General features: G+C 42.4%; 1 protein-coding gene across 1 annotated transcript; it reads right to left on the bottom strand.

The window, feature by feature from the left end:
* Positions 1–8,827: 8,827 nt before the first annotated feature.
* On the bottom strand, positions 8,828–24,145 carry rel (v-rel avian reticuloendotheliosis viral oncogene homolog). Its single transcript, XM_030071191.1, has 11 exons — positions 24,068–24,145; positions 23,595–23,633; positions 22,047–22,186; positions 21,358–21,506; positions 20,432–20,523; positions 13,289–13,429; positions 12,061–12,165; positions 11,621–11,839; positions 11,233–11,298; positions 11,063–11,128; positions 8,828–10,203 (listed from the first exon to the last, which is right to left on the bottom strand). The coding sequence occupies exons 1-11, from the start codon at positions 24,072–24,074 to the stop codon at positions 9,269–9,271; spliced, it is 1,959 nt and encodes a 652-aa protein (XP_029927051.1). The 5' UTR covers positions 24,075–24,145; the 3' UTR covers positions 8,828–9,268.
* Positions 24,146–24,430: the final 285 nt, after the last annotated feature.

The raw sequence follows: 24,430 nt of genomic DNA, 5'->3' as shown, positions 1-24,430 counted from the left end.
GGTGCTTGTTGTGTCGTGTGTGTGCCACATGCTGCACACAGCGTTGGTCGAAGATTCACAGTAAGTGCTGCACGGGATTTTCCCTGCTCTGAAATATGAGTTACGTCTTGCATGAGGTAACTTTTGTAGCTGCACACAAGGTGACAATAGCTATAATTAAAATGTGCTTCAGGAAGTTTGTAAATGCAGGAGCAGGAAAATTGCACTCAAAAGACAACAGCAATAACTCTACCCCATATTTCACAGTGAGCTTCTTGGCTCAGTGCTACACATTATATCTCTGTTGAAAACATGAATACATACAATTTGTGACAGTATTTGGCCATAATTCAATCAATCAATTTGAAAGTACACATTATTTTTTTTACCTGTTCACCTGATGGCATGAATTATTTACAGAAATTTGCCTCCGAATTCTCCTCCACAAAAAAACAAGATGCAGTGTAATATTGTGATGCGTTTCCTAAATGATATTGCGATGCATTTTATTTTGTCTACACAGAAATTGAACATAAAAACACATACAACATACATTTAAAAAACTGTAAATTAACCTCTCTTTCTGTGTGTGTGTGTGTGTGTGTGTGTGTTTGTGTGTGTGCATCCTATGTTTGTGTATGGTGTTTCAGGGCATTAATGAGGAAACCAGCAGCCACAGTCTTACTTGGTAAAACAGTGTTTTTCTTCTGATGGCTGGTAGATTTAGGTGGATGTGTGCACGGATGCCCGAGTCGTCAGAAACCGTTTGTGGTGGAAGAGGGCTCGAGGTTCACAGGAAGGGGAGGGGAAGGGGGGTGGGGGGACATCTGACAGCAGGGGAGGAGACAGAGCAGCAGAGGTGGGGCATTACTGGAAATAGGTGGTTAAACAGGTCTGGCTTGCCTTTTCCAGGACATGCTTAGGAAACACTGAGAGAGTGGCTGTGGTCGCTGGGACATACTTTCAGACTGCGCAGAGGCACTGTGACGATTTCACGCTCGGATGCAGCACATGTGCATGTGCCTGAACACACACACGCACACACACACACACACACACGTTTGTGTTAGTGGAGTTACGAGGACTCTTGTTGACTACCACGCCCAGCACCAACCCTAACTCTCACTCTAAACTAAACCTCATCCCAAGTCTGCCGTTAAACACAAACACAAACTAACCACAACCTTAACCCTTTCCCCATCCAAAACCTAATCCTAATTCTAATCTGAACCCTAAAGGCAATTTTGAGCTCCTTCTTGCAGAACTGAGCATTAGTAAAATATCCTCACTTTGGAGGGATTTCTTCATATTTCTATCCTTGTGACGTCAATATGGCCTCAGCAGTACAGAAACATTAACCAACAACGAGTTAATGTTGTAATCCCGCATGCCACAATCCAAGGTTACCTTAACCCTCCTTTGACCTTCAAATTTAGCAACATTTTTTATCAGATGGACAAGTTGATCCCTATAATTTAAACCCTCAGAAAATTATTTTAATAACAATAGGGCCCTAAAGCAGAGGGAGAGTTTTTTGAGGATTATAAATGGCATGTCCATGTGGTGTGTCCAAAACAACTAAAATAAATTTGTGCAAAATGTTGATATTTCTTATATCATCTATACAGCTGTTTGACCCCAGAGAAACGCCGATGTATATAAAATGTGTAGAGGACATCATCATGTTAATTTTATGTTCACCCACTTGTCCCCATTAAATTAGGAAAGGTCGTTAAATATGAAGCAAAAAAGACGTTAATCATGTATTTAGAGATGTTAAACACTGAGTGGAGTCTAATTGAAATATAATTGGAGGGTTAAATTCATCTGATAATCATAAAAAAAAAAAAAAAACTTTTTATTGACAAGCCATAGTTGCTGGTACATTCCAAAATTCACCATTCACTTTAATTATTTTATCAGAGAGCTATATATATATATATATATATATATGTATAAAGAGCAGGACCTGCAGGTGATGGTTGTTTTACCTTCCATCTGTCTGTCAGGGAGAGCTTCCCAACCAAAGCTTAGAAATTACTAACATTTGGTGGGTCACTGGTCTTCATTTCCATGCCTGCCTTTTGTGTTTACTATTGTTTACTGCTGTTTACCCAGAAGGCAACATGAAATGTGTTATGCTATTATTGTTTTTTTTTTTTTTTTTTTATTGTGTTTAGCCCTACAAAAGAATCTGGATGGGTGCCCACTGGGTTCAACTGAGTTTCACTTCAAACAATCGGGGCACTTACTGAATAAAGAGTGGGCACAAATTGATTGAATTGAAAGTGGGTAACTCTCCTTCAAAAGCTGTCTTTATACGAGCAGGGAGCAATGAACCAAAACCAAAAGCACATGAGTAGATTGTTGTCAGTATCCTGTGTGCTGAGGTTAAATCAAGGTTGGCTGTGGTTCCTTACAGCGAGACAGGAAGGAAGCTAAACACATTTCACCTCAGTCTTCCAGTACAAGAGAAAACAAACATCTCCAATGTAGCACGAGTTCCTAGGTAATGACGCCTCTGTACGTATTGCTTGTAAAGTACCTGAATGCACAACTTATTAAGAAAACAGATTAGGATCAATCATTATATGTCAGATCACAAAAATGTGAATAACACTGTATCAAAACTGATGCACAGCAAGTCAACTGCATGACTTATAAACAATGCACTTTTTAATGGGATAATCTGCTCTTAACACAGTGCCGGTGTCAGTGCTGGCTACCTACACCTGGGTACAATTAGACCAATAGTGCAGACACCTTTTCCCCTCCTCTAACACACCAAGTGCACCCGAAGGCCCTTTGGGACAGAGATGCCCAGCCTGTCTGACACCGAGAGCCAAAAATTCCATCTGGAATTTGATTACGTTGAAATGCTTTTGTCCATTTTATCGTTTTGACATGACATCCATTGCTTACTCATCCTGGTGGGGAATCCTTCGATGATCAGGCCCTCCCAAGGTTTCATGCTTTGTTATTCTCTAATCAAATTTTCTTTGCGAGTTTTTCTTTGCCTTCACTGAAGGTCCAAGGTTTTGTGGTACCAGCTGGATAAGACTACCCTATAACGGCCAGAAAAATCCCCTCCATCTTTGAACACACATGCCACATGCTTTCTTGTCTTGCTTGTCGTGCTTTGTTTTGTTTCCTTATGTGTTTGCACATTGTATTGCACTTTTTTGTCGTGAATAAATGTTAATTGGTTAAGATTTGGTTAGGTTTGTTCTTTGTAAAGTCCTGATATAATTATGTGATACGTGCCCTGATATAATTCATGAAAACATGTTCACTTATCAACTAAAGTAGTCCAAGTAAAGAGCCCTTTCAAGAGTGGCGACCATTTTTCAACCAGAGAATGTGGGTCCAAGCCCGTGGGTCCTTGAGCAAAGCCTGAATACCTGATTACCTCAGAAGACCTTGACCTCTGACCTCTGTGGCTCGAGACAAGAGAAATTAGGAGCAGGAGGTACTTGCCCAAACCCTCTGGACGACCACAAGTGATCGAAGAGCGGGGGGTCAGGCTGTGGGCCCGTCCTGGGTCGGGACCAAGACCCAGTCCCCGTATTCAGTCACCACAAACTGTGGCTGGTCTGGCTCCTGGGGGATATGGAGGCCTGACGATCATGTCATTTTGCTCTTTAGTGAAGACAGATAAGACTTCACTATGTGGGCTGGAGGGACAAGATAAGTCCAGATATGTGGGAGTGAGTAACTATTTTCATAACAATTTTCTAAGTCTGAGCTAGATCAGCACATCAGATATTTACAGGACATTTTGTGCACCTAAAATATAAAGCTAGGAGATTTCACACATCACTGATATACAACTACAGATGCAAAAACAGTAAGCTGGAACCCATCCATCTCTCCACCCACGCTCATCACTGATCAAATAAATGACATGCATTCAGTGTGGGACCTGCACACCACACCTACACACAGACCCCACACCAATTTACCAAACTTACCATGTGTCAATATGCTAATGAGATGGCTGCACGCTGTGGCTCGAAACAGTCCACACAATATATTAGAAAATGAGTCATACCAACACTCACAAGTTAATGGGACGGCTGAACCCTGTGGCTTGAAACAGCCCACTCAGCAAGTTAGAAAATTAATCATATCAGCATTAATAGGTTAAAAGGATAGCTACGTCTGCTGGTTTGAAATTTGATCTGATTACCAGTAAAGAAGCTGAGGAACACAAGTATAGGTATAAAGCACATCATTTCATATGATAAATTCCAGGAGGGGTTTTTGGGCGAGCAGGCGTCTTGTACCTTCTAGTAAAACATGTTCCCATCCGCGGGTCGGCCTTCCACAGGGCGGAGAGGGATTTGATCGAGCTGTGCAGTATTTTGCAACCCTAAAACCCAGAAGTGTGACCAAAAACTTACAAAATAATAAAAAAAAAAGAGGGTTTTTTTCTCTCCACTTTTTAAATTTTGTGTTGTAGTCACGGAAATTAAACCTGTTTTTAGGTCACAAAGCTGTGACGTTACTATGCACTTTTTAAGGGGCTGCAGCAAATGTGGAGGGGTTTGCCCAACTGGTTAACTCCCCCAGCACCTGACTCAAGGACTGGTAATCCTCCCAGTGCCTCTGATGTGCAGCTTAACAGGTTAGCACACAGCTTGTGACGTAGTCATGATTTGTAGTCATGATTTAATGCCAAAGAAGCTGGTTAAGTTTCATCCTGTCTCTCTCTCCCTTGCCTGTCCTGTCTCACTCTACAGTCACTATCAAATAAAGCAACCGCCCACCACCTCCCCCCCCAAAAAAAAGATCTAAAAAGAAAAGTTGGTAAATCCAAAATTAGCACTGTATTTTTAATTTTTTGGCCTGTACATTCATAACTTCTGAAAACAAAATCTCAGTCATCATCACTGGATTCCGTTATGAATCAGCACCCAAACCTGACCGATTTTGCTCACTTCCTGTGCAAAACAAGCTGAAGTTTTCAGGAGATCTTCTGCCTCTGAGAGTGCATTCTTTTTGCTTTTTTTTTTCTTCTTCTTCATCAGGTTAACCATTCAGCCTTTGACCTGATGATAGGTTTCATTTTTTTCACTTTAATGTGCGTGATAATTCGCTTTCGTTTACTGTATGCTCAAGTGTCAGCATGTACACTGAGAGGATGCCGGCAAGATGAATGTGGGTGATTTTAGTGCCAGTGTGTTCGGTTCACATTGCGTAACAAGGCTAATAAACCAGATCTCTACATAGCTGGAGAAGTCCTTTACCTGTGTAAAAACAATTAGCCCAACGGTGTGTTTCTATCATCTGACAGAGCCACATCTGACTCACAGCTTAGTCATGTTATACTTTTTCCACTGCAGTACCCCAATCTCTGCAGGAAACACCTTCCCTTTCACACCGAGCGGGGACATGAGCCGAAACTTGACTTAGTTCTTCAGACTTTTTAAAATTAGAATTCCCCTTTCTCCTCACCGTGAAATGCTTTGCTTCTCCAATGCCACTTTCATTAGTTAACATCAAAATAACCTTCTCAGAACTGGGCCGCAGCGCAGAATAGCCGCGCAAAGGCACCAATAATAGCAAACGGATCTGATGGTTGCGGCGTACAGGAACAAAATGTTGATGACAACGGCCAAACACAAAATCTATTCAGGAAAACCTTGTCCCATCAAGGTTTTACAACAGTGCTCTTGCTTCAGCAATAAACCGACTTCCTCATTTATTCTTTACATGTTTCTGGAGAACTCAAATGTAAATGTTTTGGTGACAGCTGTGTGAAAAATGAGAGTGAGGTCCCATTCCGTACTTACTGTGTGAATTTGTCATGTCTTTACCATGTAGTTAAACTAACAAACCGCAGCCAAGAAAAAAAAAAAAAAAAAAAAAAAACGTTCATGACTCTCCAGTGATGTTGTAAGAACTTAAAATCTGTGTCAGCCGCAGTGTGTCACAGTCTCGTCCGTCAAAAATCTTGTTTCTAACGACACGAGAAATGCACAAAACTCAGCCTGAAGTTTTCATAGGAGGAGGGAAACGTCTGCTTTTGTTTGAGCCTCTAATATCAACCACCATGTACAAAATAAATAAATGAATAAATAAATAAATCATGGTTTAGCGTTTTGATTCTTTAGTTTTGGAATAATTGAGTTTGTAAATGACATGACGTGTTTCAGTGAACACGTCTGAGATCCGTGGTTGAACATATAAGTTTAAAAATATAATTTGGCTCTCCAGTAGACCCTGAGGTTTTGAAAGTGATTCGACCAAGCGTCTTACCCACTTAGCCAACAGAAATTGCTCAACACAAGTGACAGAAATTTTGGCCACTTGTTTTCCGTTATTGTGCAACATGTAACTTCTAGGTTCGGTCATATTCTCAACCTGATAATGCCAAATCCTCAACACAGTTAAAACAGTGAAGTGAAATCCGATCTTACCTTATGATTAATAGCGGGGTTTACAGTTTATAGTACATCCAGTATATTACAAGTGACTTTGGCAGCAGTTTCTTCTCAGTTTTTGAATGGATGAATGAATCTCCTGGATCAGGTACAATACAAATAAAGCAAGTTATGTGTTGTTGATATGGCCTGCAACCTTAAAACTATGTGTAGCATTTTTAAAATCAAAATTTCATTGACAAATAAACAATGATTGATGATGACCCTTGGTGTAACTACTGTAAACAAATGACCTGAGATAACTGGCAGCCTTCGTCTCACAGTCAGCGTTAGTGTTTTTGCTAATGTTTCTCAAAACTTCTGTCACAAACAGGATGTTTCTTGTGTTTTTTTTTTTTTTTCTTTCTGAAGATGCTAAACATATTCTAAGTGATTTTCACATTCGGTCCACCCTTTGCTCAAATAAGAACGCCCTCCTCCTCCTTTGTGCCATAAAGCAATCAAGCAGATTTACCACCAAAAGTAAAATACAGTTCAGATAGACAGTCCCAGTTTTCTCAGCATTAGTCTGGCTTGTCTGCAATAATTATACAAATAAATAAATTTGATAATGATTTCTTGAGGTTAAATAGCTACATATAGCACTTTAAATTCGTCCATGGACAAATTTAAAGTAAGGGTGAGTAAGGGTTTTGACAGTAGGGTGATTTTTTTGGTTTCATTGACTTCCCAGTCAAGTTAATTCCTGCTTAAAACCCTCAGTGGTCAAAGTCACTCCTTTCAAAATGATTTTCCTCTCACAGATAACAATTTAGGGTTTCAGCTAGCCCATCTGACTGCGGTAAAAAGGGAAGGAAAAGTTGCCCATCGCCACCACCAAAGGCTCGACCATGATTTTTTTTTTTTTTTTTTAATGAAGTCATCAAGGACAGGCTCCCCACAGCTCAATCTGAAAGTGCAGAGTCATCTGACAGAGCAGTTTGTGTTTTGTTGAGACATGCTTCAGTCAGCCAGGAAGACATCCTTCACTGTCAAAACCATCAACACCTTATTATTTTCACCAGAGAAAGAATTTAACACACCTGACTGCCTCGCTGTCTGAAGACACACACACTCACACACACACACACACACACACACACACACACACACACCACAGTCTCTCCTTGTGCACTCACAGCCCTAAATGATGAAATAGCTGCTTTCATTAGCTGTTGACAGACACTACAATAGATTAGTGTATCCATTAATCTGCAGTAATCTGGCTGGCTCTTTTTTTTTTTGTTATGCTGTTTTACTTGTTTATTTCTCCCCGACTCACATTGTCATGAGTGACAGCTTGTCACTTTTTTGAGTCCAATTTTGAATTAGATACCAGTGTCTACAAGTAGTTTTAGTGGTTTCTATAGTCATGCGGTATAATTAGTCATTCCAATATCTCCTTGTTTTTCAGCATTTTAAATATACATTCCATAATCCCAATGGAATCTTAGTGATATGACTGATAGTTTGCTGGAAAGCCAAAATGAAAAATAAAAGCAACTGGTTTACATTTCTGGGGACAAAAGTCTGCGTTCACCCAACAGTATAAATGCAGCCTGACTTATTTAAAGCCTCATCTATAATATCCTCATCAATATATAATATATTATCTGTAAAACTGTTGAATGAATTGTGTGTGAGGATGGGAGTTATATTGAGTTGTGGGTACTGATAGTGATACAGTATAAATTTACATCTTACTTGCAGTATGTTGCTTAAATTAGATTAAATTTAGATTCCCAAGTCATGCATTGCAGTGCATGCAGCGTTTGTAGGCATACAGGCAAGAGTATCGAGAAAAGCGATAAATCTGGAGACATTTCGTTTTTATTAAGAACTGATCATGTAAAAAAAGATGAAAAAATATCAAATCTGCCTTTTAAAAAAAAAAAAGTAGTAAGCAAAATAATTGCTTTCATTTCAGACAATAGAAGCTTGCGGCTATACGATGCGTAGGTAAGCGATGAACATTAAGCTGAGCGAGGGCTCACAGGGTCGACCATCCTGTAACCAGGTCACAGGTTTGATCCTTACAACAACCAGTGTGTGTCCATCAACATCCATGTGTCCTGTCAAAGCGTCCTCAAGCAGGACTCTGCAGCCCCACCTGCTCTGTATCAGTATCTCTGCACACGAGCAACAGCCAAGTGCCCAAAAACCAAAATAGTTGCATATCTGATGAAACAGCTCTCCGGTATCAACACTCTGAGAGCTCTGGGTAGCACATGTGATCGCTGGTATGACATAGCCATTACAAAGGAAATACACCACTGAATGTGCTTCCTCCCACTTCCTCAATGGAAATTTTAGTACATTGCCATTTCTTGAGCGCTTCAGCATGATAACTGCTTTCACTCTCAACTATGGCTAACATGTATGTACAGTTTGCACTTAACAGCAAATGCCTTGATATTAAAAAAAAAATCAACATAACTGCAGTCACAGTGACACACATAAACAGACACCTGACATATAAAACCTCTTACAAAGCAACAGAAAGTAAACCATTAACAGTAATTTGTTATGCTGATAAGAGCATTGTCATAACCTGTGTTTAATACAGGACTTTCCAAACCCCTAATATCCATAAACCCTCTATCGCCTGCGCATTGACCACTTAACACACCAAGAAGCCATTGATTATTACATGTTGACAGTGAATCTAGCGTGATCTGAGAAAGACTAGGAAACTAATACATTCACTTCTCAGAAAATCTGGATCTAACATTAGTCTGGAAAACACCCGCATGTCCTCTGATGAGATCTCATTACAGCCTCGCGCATGATTCATACGCTAATGAGTCCCACTATTTTCTGGAGGCTGCTTGTGTTTTTACTTGACCCGAAAAGAACTTGCCGAGTCATTCTTTGTAGTCACTGTGCCGAGCTGACTTGGCCCAGTCGGCCAAATTTGCATAGTGGCCTTCGTGGGCCATACCGTTGTTAGAGAAGGGGTTCTGCAGATTTTTGAGGGACAGGTTGTTGCTGTTACTACTGGCGTCTTGCCTCATTGCATCCATGTTGGTGCCATTGCTCATAGGCCGGGGGAGCAGGTTGGTGTACGTGCTGCCTTGGTTTTCCAGCGGGGATTGCATGAGGGCACCGTGGCTCTCCTGTCCCACCTGGATCTGAGGCTCCTGCTTCAGCTGGAAGCCTGTCTGAGATCCTCCTCCCACCAGGCTCTTGAGAAAATCATCCCCCTCCATTCCCTCTAAAAAGGGAAAAGAGCCCAGCCCCAGGCCGCTGCCCCCCTCTCCAGGTCCAGACCCATTAAAGGCACCTTGGGCTGGACCGAAGGAACTGACGCCCGCCCAGTGATTCTGGAAACCCTGGCTCTGGCTCCCTTGCTGGTTCTGGATGTGGACGTCAGATGTTGGCTCCTCCCGGTTGTGCTGTAGGTGGTAGAGGGGCTGGGACTCCGGCTGGGGCTGCGGGTGGGTCATCATGGGACCCTGGGTGACTGTATCCAAGCACTGCAAGTCCCTCATCGAAAGCTGGGGGAGGGCGCTCGAGGTGTTAAGATCCATCCTGGAGGGGTAACCTCTGGAGTTTGGCTGCGGTTGCCTGCCGCTGTTGGTGCGAGGTATATTCCTCATGGCAGCAGAGGGGTTTGTGGTGACTGCATCCATGGAGAGCGCCGGGTTGGGGTTTCCCCACGAATTGTTGACGGGCACATTAGGAGCGCGTGAAGTCATCAGTGTGCGTGCAACGCCCGGCTGGTAGGTTGCGTTGAATACAGCAGGTTGTTGGTGCATCGTAGATGTGGGCTGTTGCTTCAGGTACATGTTGTTGTGGTCTGGTAAAACATAAAGCGATTTTTAGTGTCATAGCATGGAGTGTAATGCTAGAGTTTGAATCTTACACTACTTTTTACACTGAAAACAGTACGATCAGCAAGTCACTGGAGGGTCATTCATTTCCTATATTCATTTTCCTATTTTGTTTGAAAGTCTGCGAGGACCAACACACTGCAAAAACTCAAAATCTTACCAAGATTATTTGTCTCTTGTTTCAAGTGAAAATTTGCTTGAAACAAGTGAAAATTTGCTTGTTTCATTGGCAAAATTTGTTTCTTGTTTCTAGCTAATTTTCACTTATTTCACTGGCAAATTTTGCCAATGAAACAAGTAAATTGTCTAAAAACAAGTTACTTCTGAGGTGATCATGTCTTATTTTAAGTGTAATGAGATATTTTGACTAGGAATAAGACATTTTTGACTTGAAATAAGACAAATAATCTTGGTAAGATTTTGCGTTTTTGCAGTGCATCTCCAAAACGATGCTTGGTGACCGGCTGGTGTTGATGATTAACTATTTACGATACTGTTGTTTTTTTTCTTTTCAGTATGACTGCTATCTAATTAGCACTTGCCGCAAGCAGTGTGAAGTCATCATAATAATGACATAATGTTATGACAGGCAACACAAAAGCAGCAGAAAAAATGATTATCCTGTTAAAAACTTTGTAGCTGAGGATGACTACACTGGAGCCCCTTGCACCGCCGTGTGTGAGTGTGCAGCGTGAATGCAGGGTTAGAAGAAAAACCTTTTTAATCGATCTGGAGAGCATATCAGTGTGACCGGTATCATATTTAAAGTTTGGGCTTTGTTTCAATCAATCATTACATAACTGTTTGTTTAAAAGCATACACTACCTTTTCTCAACATGGAAGTCGGCACGGCCATCGGCCTGTTTGTTGCCAAACCAGCGAACGGTCCAGCTGCAGAAAGGTCAGAAAACGTCAACACAGTGCATGCATTGACTTTTTAAATGTACGTGCAATCACATGAGATGAATATTTCTGTACTACACCGCGTATCTTACCAGACAATCCTGACATCTTCATCACATACTCTCTTCTCCGCTTTTTCTCATTGCAGCCATAAGGATCTGGAGAAAACACAAAATTACTCTGATATATCATGTTCAATATTTTATCAAACATAAATGGTGATTATATATTGGGTACAAGTACTGGACATTGATTGCTGGGGATAAAGTAAGTTTATTGATAAGAGTGGAAGACAATGATCTTAGCAGCCATTTTAAACATTTTCAAATCTGTCTTACTACATATCCCTCCTCGATAAACACAAATAGTCCCCTGCACACATTCTTTTTGTCAGAGAGGCCAGCCACAGCGGAGAAACTCTCGGTGTAGTCTGATGTTTAGTGTTTGGTTCACAGGCACTCTGACAGAGTTGCTGCTCACCTTTGTCGTCTGGCAGGTATCGGAAATCCATCGGCTCGCTCACTTCCTGGTCGGTGGGCCGGCGCAGCTGCATGCGCACGGTCACAGGCGTCGTTATGGTGGAGTCGTAGTAGGGCGGCGTCTTGAAGACGATGGCCACTTGGCGATGGACGTCTGCCTGGGAGAAGGAGCCCCTGGCCTCCCAGCCGTCAGAGGAGAAGAATCGCACCTCTATGTCGTCTGGTGGAGAGAGGGATGAGGGGATGAGGGGATGGATAAATGAATGAACAGGAAGAGACGGGCAGCACAGCTGTACTGCTGATGGATTAAAGATGAGTGGGTGGAAAATGGATGGTTGGGTGGATGGATGGAAGAATAGACAGACAAATGAAAAAAAAAAACATATTTACATAAAATTTCCTGTCCAATCTATTTCCAAAGCCTAGAGCGCATCATTATACCTTTTTGTACTTTGTCACACAGCAGAAAGACCTCGTCGCCGCCCCTGACGCTGCCAGAGTTCCTGTTGACCCGACAGATCTTCAGCTCAGCTGTGTTAGGGGCCCCTGACGATGCGGAAACACACACCACACACACACAACAGTAAATATGCACAGTGTAACACAACGACACTGGGAGGTCATTTCATGTGAGCACAATTATGTAAAATTCCTCTTCCAACAGCAGAACTACCTGTTGACATGAGAGTTTATGTTAGAAAAACACAGCTTCAGAGGCCCGGCGGGGCGGGTTACATTCGCCTCAGTTTAGAAGGTGATGCTTTCAGTTTACAATCGAAGCCTCACCACTTTGAGTCACATGTCACATGCCTGCTGTCAGAAGAGGAAGTGCTCCGTGGTAACAGTGTTGTTAGAGGGCTGCTGTGCATACACAACTTCCTCTTTTCTCACTGTGAGTGAGGAACGCTCAACTAGTTCACTGGGTGCAGCGCTCGAAAAGTGTTGGCTGAATAACGGGTGGACATAAACATGTACATGTACACATACAAATACACATAAATACAAATACATAGGACCATATACACTGGTATATGGCCATATATTATCTCACATCTGAAGTATGAAAGCACATACTTGTTTAACTTTCTGAATTTTTACATTTTTGCATATAAAACAATAGTAACAATAACTATAATAATAATGATACTACACTTCAGGAGAAAAACTGAACAGCTGTAATGTTTTGGCATGAGGTCAGCCAAATTTCAAGACACTGAACATCAGCACAAATTATATATATATATATATATATATATATATATTTGTTTATCCCTTTTTCAGTTACAATTTTATCCAAAAAACGAAACAATCATCCACTGACAACATTAATCCAATTACAATCCAATACAATTAATGATTGTATATGCTACTTTTCTTGATTGTATATGCTACTTTTCTTTTAAAAACTACTCTTTTATTGCACAACTTGCACTGTGGTCACTAGAACTAGTGAGAAACGTTATTTCGTTTTAACCTATGTACTTGTACTATGGGTGAAAATGACAAATAAAAGGAATCTGAATCTGAAATCTGAATTAATCCAAATGGAATCCGTATTGGTGTGCTCTTGCATAACTAATAAGTCTAATTTAATGTGGCTGTGATCATAGCAGAGCATAGCAGATCAATGACATTCACATCCATTGCTGATGATTGCCTGGCCACTCACTGTTGTCGTAGATGGGGTTGGTGACGATGGGGTTGAGGGCTCGGCTGTACTGGCCGTTCTCGTCCTGCAGGAAAACCTGGATGCAGAGCCGCACCACGTTCAGGTCGTACTCCTCTGTCTGCAGGAGCTGCTCCCGTGGCACTGAGCACACACACACACACACAACAACAACAACATCAATACAACAGTAAAGCATGCCAACCCTGAATCATGAGCAGTGATGTAACTACAAATAAACAAGTGGGCAAACTGTGACTCATGACTTTGGAGATGGAAATCATTGTCAGGCAAATGCCCACCAAAATAAACAGAAGATCATTTACATTTTCAGGAAAGTGAACGCTTTCTGTTCCGTAAAAGTTTTCATCATCACGGAACCAGATTTTTTTTTTTTTTTTTTTTTTTTAAAGTTTGGCACTGGTGGGCACACTGGGCTCTTGTGGGTTTGACTCCCACTACATCCGCCATCACAAGGCATGACAACACACTGCGCTTCCATGGAAATTAATGTAATCAGAGAGCGATATAAACCCAGTGTGCGGAGAAATTTAATGAATACTTTATGGAGCAAATGTGACATGACATGCAGTTAATTTCTAACACATTTTTGATGATTGTATTATAAAAAATGTGGTTACAGGCTCATAATCAACTTGCAATGCACTTCCAAATGTTAAATATACTGGCATATCTTTATTATATCTAAACGGTGGCAACAAAATACACAACAGATAGATGGATGGATAGATAGATGGATAGATAAATATAGATTCTCAGGTTGTGTAGGCTGTGCCACAACCTCAACTTTGGATCAGTGTGTCACAGATGTCGTTCTTCTCAGCCTACATACTCATTTACACACACGCACACACACATACTGACAACGTCACACACCTCACCCGCAGAGGCAACATACACAAACACACACATTCTGCGATGAGACCTCTTACTGAGAGACACCCACCCACACACACACACACACACACACATAGACACACACACACACACACACACACAGTTTCTCATATCTGCTTACTTTCTCTTCTTCCATGTTTCAATTTCTATCTCGTCAAGGCCACCCCCGCCCACAGATGTGACTGTCACCACGGTGACGCCTCAAGGTGGAAAGAAGTGTGAGTGTGTGTATTTGTGTGCAGCGGTGAGACTCAGTGGTGCGGCTCGCTGCCTAGGTGACGTCTCCTGATAACTCCTCCTGTGTAAGACAGGAGGAGCAGGGCTGACAGCCACTGTGTTTTACTAACGTGACACTTGGTGCTTCAAAGTTACTCTCAACTATCATTTTAAAGTTTACAGACATCAGAAACAAGCAGCTACGCAAATGGAAAAACGACAAACTGTGACAGTCTAACAAAAAAATAATAAAATAGGACAGATATAAGATGATAAGTAATGTATATCAGACTTGATGGGCGAATGTTTCCCTGCTAATGTAAACCCTCCAAGCACTTTGAGCTCCCCGCTGAAATTCCCATGTTCAGACTTATAGTGAAAAACTAACCAGATACACATGACATGCATTGCTTGATGCGTCGGCGTTAAGCCTGCAAGGAATTTTGTGACGGCTTAGATTTCAGTTTTGGCCCATCCTGGTATGGGCCAAAACACGCCAGCCTAATGTTAACAATAATACTACAATTTCATGGATTTTTTTTTTTGTGTGAGATGGCACATACTTCTTGGCAGGGCGCTAACACAGACCTGCTGAATATTACATCTGCGGCTTTTTAATTCAATTAGAGTAAATTCTGCTGCATTACAAGCACAGAACAAGCCAATTATGTGCACAATGTGTCTTATTATATGATGATGAGACACACATCGGAAAATTACTCTCGTTATCATGGCACCAGCAGGAAATAGTGCAGGTAAGACATTACAGAGAAATCCTTAGTCATTCTAAACCCATTGTGAGTGCATGATGATTTTTATCATCATGCATGAGGGATCTATTAAAGGCAATATGCTAATTATTTATGAAATTAAACACATAATTAGGCAGCTGTGTAGTTACCATCACTGATATAGGAATAAGGCACTATCCACACCCTGCTGGTAATAAAATGGGACAAATGACTGCATTGGTGTGGCACATTTTGGCTAAAAATAAATAAATATTGTGGAAAGACATTGGTGCTGTTGGACTTTTCAATTATTTTAGGAAATCCAGAGAAATTCACACAGTGTTTAGTGTATGACTGTATCAGGGGGACGGCCATGAAGCACATGGAGCGACACTGATTTTCTGGGGATCGGATGGTCTTTAGGCGACACAAGTCCTGCTGCTGCTCGTTGTTTTGCAGCGTGTGCACATTTTTTTATATCACATTTCTGTTTGGTCATCAGCTTTATTTGCTTGTAGGAGGCAGAGACAGAGAGCGGAGAAACTGAAGGAGGGAGAGACGCACACATGCCCACACGCGAAAGTGGAACTGTCAAGAGAAGATACTAAGTTGGCGTGTGTGTGTGTGTGTGTGTGTGTGTGAGTGAGTGAGTGTGTGTATGCGTGCAAACACAAGTATGCATATGTTAGACACAGATGCTGGACAGGTGTAAGAAAGTGGGTTGTGAGAGTAGGTGGAGGTGTGTGTGGGTGTGTGATGGAAACACAGGCAGGCCGTGCGAGGCTGCAGCTGCAGGGGAGCTGGTCATTGGCTGGCCTGAAGGCTGCCATCGCAGAGCGGCAGCGGAGGTCGAGCGGTGGGTGTTGAATGGTTGGTGGCGCGTGAAGTTTGAGAGTGAGAAAGAGGGGGAAGCAGGTGTCAAGCCTCACCACAAACAATGTCTCCACTCTGCTGTGTGACTCATGGCTTCTGAAAGGCTCATTATGGGAGACAGAAGGTCTTGTTTATGGATAACACGAATTTACATTGTACTTTATAGTTTATAATTATAGTGTCCCCTTTGAAGATGCAGAGAAGTGAGGAACCTTTAGACTCCACTGACCAAAAACCTGGAAAAAAACACAAAACTGGATGTCGAGTCTCCTGATAAAAGTACGTGCTCAGTCCATGTTTTATCTGCTGAGTTTAAACAGTCCACACTTCAAAATGGACCGAGATTTCTACTTCTACTTTATGGTGGTGTTTCGATGGTGGAGGAAGTGAAAGGAAGACAGAAAAGCCTCCAACATATTTAGTCAGTGAAGCCAGAGAGAAAACACATGGTGTAATATGAGGGGGGCGACAAGAGGCAGCATCAGCAACAGGGCTTAATGGGAAACTGGATCTTAAATTCGAGAGCCATGAACACTACAACACTGCTGGCGTGAGATCGAGGATACTTGTCATCGCCGTGGTCTCATTTGGTTTCAGTAATTACTCCACGGTATCACGATGACTGTAAAAATAATAATATTGATGCCACATGTGACATCTTAAAGCATGAACCGGCTTGTCATTCCAAAGAACTCGGTGCATTAGTCATTGCCTGTTAACTCATTTCAAGAGTAATGATATTATTTTATTTATGGTTGTGGCAGCTTTGATACTCGTTATTTCTTTGGTTAACCCCTCCAAATTCAATCCACTTTTACAGTCAAAAATTTGTCTTTTTATTGGCTGAAATCAAACTATTGAGAATACTTCCACTCGGAGAACAAACTTTCTTTCTTTTCTCATTGAACTGAGCCTGTATTCACGGACAGAGGCTGACATAGCAAACTACGAAGAGAACGAACACAAGCAGCTGCACTTGGATTATTTACCTTCCGTGTGAGTTTTCGAGGGCATCATAACCAAAGTGTTGACTTATACCGGCGCTGCGAAAGTGCTCAACATCATCACTTTTCCCAGCACTGAGCTTTAGTCACTGTGGATCGTGCTTAAGGGCTGTGATGCGACGGGCATCTTTTTGCCGGTGCAGATTGCTACTGCGACAAATGAAATGAAAAAAAAAAACAAATTTCCAAACCAAAGTAAAGTCAGCTTGAATGTCTAAAAAGATTTAACGCCTGTTTGAAAAAATTAGATCTATCTATCTCCATCTCTTCCTCTACTTGATGCTCTTTAGCACAGTGACAACAGTTGAACTTTGTTGATAAAAGCAACAGTGTTGGGGCAGCTATTTGGACTCTTGTTTTCCATCTGAATTGCATAAAACCTTGCCAGGTGAATCCCCACCCACACAAGTATGAAATTCTGCGTCTGTGCTGTCACAACTGAGGCGCGAAGGCTGTCGATGCCTCAGTCAGCCCCGGGACTCTGTAACCTCATTAGGTGTCATGCATTTTGTGCACAACCTGCAGAGAGCCGACATCACGCTGAACAGAAGTGGACCGGGTGCACACGCAGGAAGTGAAGGCAGGTCAGGGGCTGTGCATGTGTGTGTGTGTGTGTGTGTGTGTGTGAGGGTGTTAAGGTGCGGGTGGGCAACTTATCGCTCCTAACACAGGAAGCAGCTGAGTTTCACAGCAGAAGTGATCTGCACTGAGGGGAACGTTTGGGTCGCGCTAAAATCACACCCTGGTTCCCTCCGAGCAGCCGATGGCGAGGTGGCATTTGTCTTTGCCTTGATGTGGCCGTGCCGTCACGTTCCCATACAAACGGCCCATCAGCATAAAATGCCCGTGCGGTCGAATCCCGCCCCTAGCTTTTCCCACCATCCTCAGCTCTTGTTTCCATTCCTGACAGTTGAGTAAAAGTCACAAGACTTCTTTTGTGAAATCCTAAGACCCCTGTACGCCTCGTCATATTGCGAAAAAAAAAAAAAAGAGTCTCATATTCAGTGTTAAAAACAAAACAAAAAAAAAACAGAAACTAAATCAGCCAGTGGGATGGGATAATCCCACTTGTTTCCAGTGCTAATCAGTTCTTTTTTTTTCCAGACTTTTTTTGAGTGAGCGTCATTCTTGATATTCGTGGGCTGATCTGTCTCATTCTGCCTTGTTGTGACATATTTAAACAGAAAAAAATCCTGAATAGAATTGAAACTGCACAGGAAACAAATATATAGGATCATCTCATCTTACTGGCAGATTTAATTTGACTTTTTTTTTTAAAAAAAAAAAAAAAAAAAAAAAAGACTGAATATGAGGCAAAATGACTTGACTACGGTGAAAGTCAATGCTGAATACAAAAACTTGTAATGTAATGCACATTTTCTACATGTATTTTTTAATTCTTGCTCTGACACCCACTGAGAAAAGGACTCCTTTCATGAAATATGCTGCACACAACTTAAAGAGTAACCTCTCTCTCTGGAGGGACGTTACAGGTTACCACTCACAAATGAACATCCAAGACAGAGACACTTTCCCCTAATCATCATCATGTTTCTAACAGACCAAACACACACACCAGATCACCTGCGTGACTGTGCTATAAGTCAAAACCTGGCTGAGTTATCGGCTCACTTCCCTATCTGAGAAAAAAAAAAAAGACAAACACTCGCTCCCCCTTAAAGGGGAACTTTACTAAAACAAAGACTTCTTTTATGTTATTTATATGGTACACTGCAGCCCATCTGCATTGGTGTGAATGGACAAACCAAAGCCGTAAAGCGTGAAGCTCAAGTTTGTGAGGTTATCAGGTATAAAACTGCTGCATGGAAAACGACATGAGAAGGCACATTTCTTGATTCTGTGAGGCTCATTTAGGTATAAAACTCAGACCGTTTTGTCCCCGGCCACAAACTCAGCCGCCCGTCCAGTGACTAACAATCAGCTTTATTTAGGCTTCATATCCGATGACTGTAACTACTCTGGTCTGAAGGTTTTGTAAGAACTGATGCTGAAAAATATTGACTGTACATCCTCGACCGCATAAAAATAACAGTAAAGAATCTTGCGTGGTAATTCCCGTTGACCGTGTGGAGTAATAAGCAAGTAAAAAGTGTAAGTAAATGTGGTTATGCAACAGACGCAGCGTGGCACCGACAATGTCACGGCTGGGAGCTCATATCCCACAGCGGCAACCTTCAATACAGTTGCACTAGCCATGATTTGTTTTATTTTGTTGTAAACATACATTTATCTGCAAGAGAGAAGACAGTCGCGTCCCCTCCAACTCGGACCACGCAGACGAAGCCCAGCTGTCCAAATGAAGTTCAGGTGTTTGGTATGGCCTCCTCTCTGACCACAGGAAATGAGCAAAACGCAAACAGTCACCTAAACAGCTGTGAGTGTCCGGAGAGGTCCAGACTCACCGACCCTGACCTCCCTCATGCCTCTGCGATAAAACATCGCACTCATGGTGAGCATGAGTCTGCCGCCTGTGGTTTGCCGCCATCGCGCTACGTGATTTCTTGGTAAAGAAATTCAAGAGTTTTTCTAAGAGTCATCTCTCTCTCTTTACCAGCTTTCCCAGTGCACAGTGCTGTGTTGGATAAAGCGCTCACCAGCATGTTATATGCTCTGCCGTGAGCCGCCACGCCTCACCGCTTCACGAGCCAAATCGTGCCGGTGCAGAGATCAATGACGAGCACACCGTGTTTCTGTCAGTAACAAAAAAAAGCCTAAGCAGCATTGATCTTGATTCATTCTTGCCATGAACCTCCATTCCAGTCCGATTTGCCTGCATGGCTTTTACAAACCTATAAAAGCTCTCTACACCCGACTTTTATGATGATCTCCAAGAGCCGGGGAACCCCCATGGGCGCCCCTCCCCCTTTTTATGAATCCTGCATTCCCAGCTCTCACGTGGCATCTTGCACCGCGCTGAATTGAGCAACTGTGACAAAGAATGGGGAAGTAGCCCGACGCCTGTTTGTACATGAGAGCTGCTATCTGTCTGCACAGGAGGACCGCAGACTGAGCGCGCATTGAGGAAATGGCACTACTGTAGACAGTGTGGTATGTGGCAAGGGAGCGGATTTTTAACTTAATATCTGGAAACTGCTGCCGACTTCGCTGCAACTGGGTCAGCCAAGCGCTTGAAAACAATTCTTTGAAATGGTATGGAGCTGCTTAGCAGTAACAGCGAGAGCAGGAGCAGCAGTAACCACAGAAATCAGATCAGTCAGTCCTCCGTAAAGTTCTTTGTGCAAGGCTGAATGCCACTCCTGATTTTGTTTGGTTAAAATAAGAGCTACTGATTCTGACCTGAATCTGAACTGTGATCCTCGTGGAAGAGATAAAAAACAATAGATGGCCACAGAGATATGCAAATATTGAGCAGGGGGACTCACCGTTGAAGGGGTTGATGCCTCTGGCCACCCTCTGCAGGATTGCATCTTTCACTTCCCTCCTCCTCACACACTGGATACCCAGATTCTGGAAACTGTATGAAAAAACAACTTTAACAAGCGTTCTATCTTAAAATGCTGCTGAATTTACCCCTTACGGCCAAACCCAGGTGGAAAAGCCTTCATTAAAAAAAAAAAAAAAAAAAAAAAAATGTTTAAAGTCTAAATGAGTAATTGAAGATGTTCGCCTGGCATGGAGTCGAGGTGATAAATTAATTTGAATTCACGACTGTAATCCACAAGGGATTTGCAAATTATACACATGAGGAGATACTGACTCATTCACACAAACCCATTCACACGCATAGGCATGCACAAGTAGACACACGTTTACACACACACACACACACACAGACACACACACATACACACACACACACAAGTTCTTTTTTTTCTCTCTTTAACACAGCAAATAAGGGTGATGTCACTTGGGGAATTCCCACATTGCCGTCCTCATCACAGAGATGGTTAGACAAATATGCTGTGTGTGGATGTATGTATGTGTGTGTGTGTGTGTGTGTGTCTGTGGGTGTGTGTGGGTGTATGTGTGGGCGGGTGGACACCCGTGTCCGTGTGTGTGTTCAGTCTGAAAGGTCACTTTTTTTTTTTTTTTTTTTACAAATGATGCTCTCTGAAATTGACAAGTGAAACAGAAAAGTGGAGTTAATGAGAGGAAATGATATTGTGTGGCTGTATGATAGGAGTCGGTCTGCAGTGCATATTTAGGTGTGTGCAAATGACAGAGAAAGTGTTTACTTTTTTCCCTACTGTGTGGTGACAGCAGCATGGTGAATGAGGTGCGTGACAGCGACTACGAGCGCTGATGACTGACTGACTGACTGACTGGGACGGGGGTGAAGGGAACTCACGCGATCACTCGGCGGTCCGGGCCAAACTCGGCCTCGTAGTATCCGTCCTTGCAGTCCTTCCCCACCAGGTCGTGAGGATGAGGCCGATAAGGCTCGTTCTTCGTCACCAGATAGACACGCACCTTCCCCTTGCCGCAGTAGTTCAGGATCTGTGTGGGAGGGAGGGAGGGAGAACAGCTGAAGCTCTCTTGATGGCCATGTGAAGATAGCAAAAGTGCATGCGTATTTAGATGAAGACAGATAGAGAGGTGCAGAGGGACAGAAGGAAAACGTCATCTTAACTGCCTGTGAGAGGTAAGTGTCTCATAGGTTTTCATAGTCTTGCTTATGGAAATGAATGAAATGGGCTGCAAGCGCCACACAAAACACGCAGAACTGGGTGAAACGGCGTCTATAAATAAGCTGCTACCCTCTGTTCAAACCTGCTTGGATTATACGAGACGGAAAAATGAGATTAAATCCTCACAGAAGTTATCGGAGTCGGCTTTTCTAGGTCTGGCAGCTCATCTGACATCGGACAACAATTTCAAAAATGATCTGCGTGGTTCAAATTTGGATGTCCATAACCATGAAAATCTGGTGCACTAACACAATATTCGCTAAATGGATACAGCGCACAGGAGTCAGGAGTTTCAGGTTCAGCTGATGATGAGGAGGATGATGAGCATCCATCAGTGGCGGCTGCTCACCTGCAGGCTGGGGTAGGTCCTGCTGTTGTCGGAGCTCCTCTCGCCCGGGATGCTGCCGGCGGAGCGGCCCTCGCACTTGTACCGGAAGCGCATCCCCCTCTGCTTGGGCTGCTCGAAGATCTGGATCTCCGGCTCAGCCACTAGCGAGCGCAGAGAGAGAGAGAGAGAGAGGATGGGAGTGAATGGAGAGATGTGTGGGAGGCGGCAGGCGCAGGGATGGAGGGAGCGGGTTACAGTGGCTGCCTGATGACGCAGAGCCAGTTGAAATAACACAAAACAATTTTCCACTTTTCTTTCATCTGTCTGGAGAGGCAGTTGGGTTGCGGTTGCCTATCAGGACAACTCAGATCACAGATTTCATTTGCTAAAATTCAATGACTCATCACTGATAAGACAATGCTGTTTGGTCAATGAGATAAAACTATTTTACTGTGCACCATAAAGGGATCACCTTGAATGTCCTGAAGGCCCCTCTTATGTGATTTAGTTTTAAATATAGCTGCTGAATGGATTATTGGACACATTATTGGATCTTTGATCTCCATTTGAGTGATAAAAGCATGTATTTAACAAAACAATATGACCGTTATCTAATATGAAATAGCAAGACCACTGCAAAAAAAAACCTCCATCCTAACAAATCCTTAATCATAAAATGGCATAAATTCTTGTTTTTCTTCAAACAAAGTAATAAAAACCAGCAGGGGGTGAGATAATCACATTTGTTTCCATAATTTTCATGAATCAGGGTCATTTTTCTTAATATTTCTGCTGCACCCAATCAAATTCCTGAAACAAGTGAAACTGCATTAGAAGACAGATTATCTAACGGCCCATGGCAGATTTTTTTTTTTTTTTTTTTTTAAGAAAAACAAGATTTTTAACACTGAACATGAGACTAAATCACTCGTGAAGATGAGATTAAGACATTTTTTTTTTTTTTTTTTGCAGTGAAGCCAAAGCTGCAACAAGATGTCAGGGGTCACAGGGGCTGACGCATCACAACACAACAACACAACAACACAACAACACAACAACACGGTTTGAGTTTGATCAGCCTTCGGTTTCTGTTCGGACCGGCTCATAGGTCAGTTTCTAGTTTTGTAGGTCAGCGGACCAAACAAGTCATGTTACAAATCTGACACGATAAAAAAAAAAAAAAAAAAAAAAAGGCACGCCAAGTCTCGTCTCTCTCATCGTGCCCTGTCCTACTCTGGTATGCACACACACAACATGAAGAAGATCCACTCAAACACATCACACACACACACTCTCACAGATTTGTCATACGAAACAATATCAACCTATAAAACAGACACTTAAAGGCAGCTATCACAAGAGACTTCACACACACACACACACACACATGAGCAGGAAAAAAGCAATGTCACTTGCTCACCAAAGGGAAAAAAAAAAAAGAGAGAAATGAGGAAGTGAGAAGCTGCTGTGTTACATTCAGTGATTTTCTTTGGCTTTTCTGTGCTTTGACTTGTGGAGGCAGGCAGCTAATTCACACAGTACAAGAGGTATTTTAAAAAATGAGCTTACTTATAGGCAGGTCATCTCCTATCAAGGAGGGCATGTGAACTGTGGAGGAAACAAAACAAACAAACAAACAAACAAACAAAAAAAAAAGGTTGGCAGGTGAACAGACAACTTGGCAGGAGTGAACGCAAAACACGTCAAATAAAAAACTCATCAGATTATGGAAAAACATCTTTTCCCAGCTAAACCGGAGCACAGGTTTTCATCCCTACACACTCAAATGACAACGTCTTGCCGTGCAGCAGGGAGGAAGTGTCAAGCTCAGTTCAAACATTAACCAGCTACCAGCCAATCAGCTTCTGTCACATCTTGTGCAAATGAAGAGCTTGATGAACGCCCCCCCCCCAAAAAAAATTAATCGCAATAATCAAAAATCACAGTTGAGGGTCACTTTTGAAAAATCAGAGCTTCTGTTATTACTGAATCTCAACCCCTCAGTCTATGTGCTCTTGTAAAGAGAAGTGTATGCTACTCACCGTCCATGATGCACACACACACATACACTCACACACACTCCCTTATCACCGGTTACTGTCTGTTTGAGCACCCTGAGCTGAATGGGTGACAGCAGACAGGAAGATGAATATTTAAGGGGAGAGGCTTGTGGGAGGGGCGGGGAGGGGGATTTCCCCACACACTTTGCCTCCTCCACACTGTAAAAAAAAGTAAAACAACTCGCCAGCTTCACCAGCCATTTAGACTCAGATTCAGCCTCAAAATCTGGTTTTTCTTCAAATTAGTGGAGCAGCGTGCCAACAGGATGAGATAATCCCATTTGTGTCCAGTGCTAATCAACTTGTTCCCAGATTTTCTTTTAAATTTTTATCATTTTTGTTTAT

This window comes from Myripristis murdjan, chromosome 15 (assembly GCF_902150065.1).
Source record: "Myripristis murdjan chromosome 15, fMyrMur1.1, whole genome shotgun sequence".
Classification (NCBI taxonomy): Eukaryota; Metazoa; Chordata; class Actinopteri; order Holocentriformes; family Holocentridae; genus Myripristis; species Myripristis murdjan.
The sequence above is the reverse complement of the archived record's forward strand: the minus strand, read 5'-3'. Positions and strand labels throughout refer to the sequence as shown.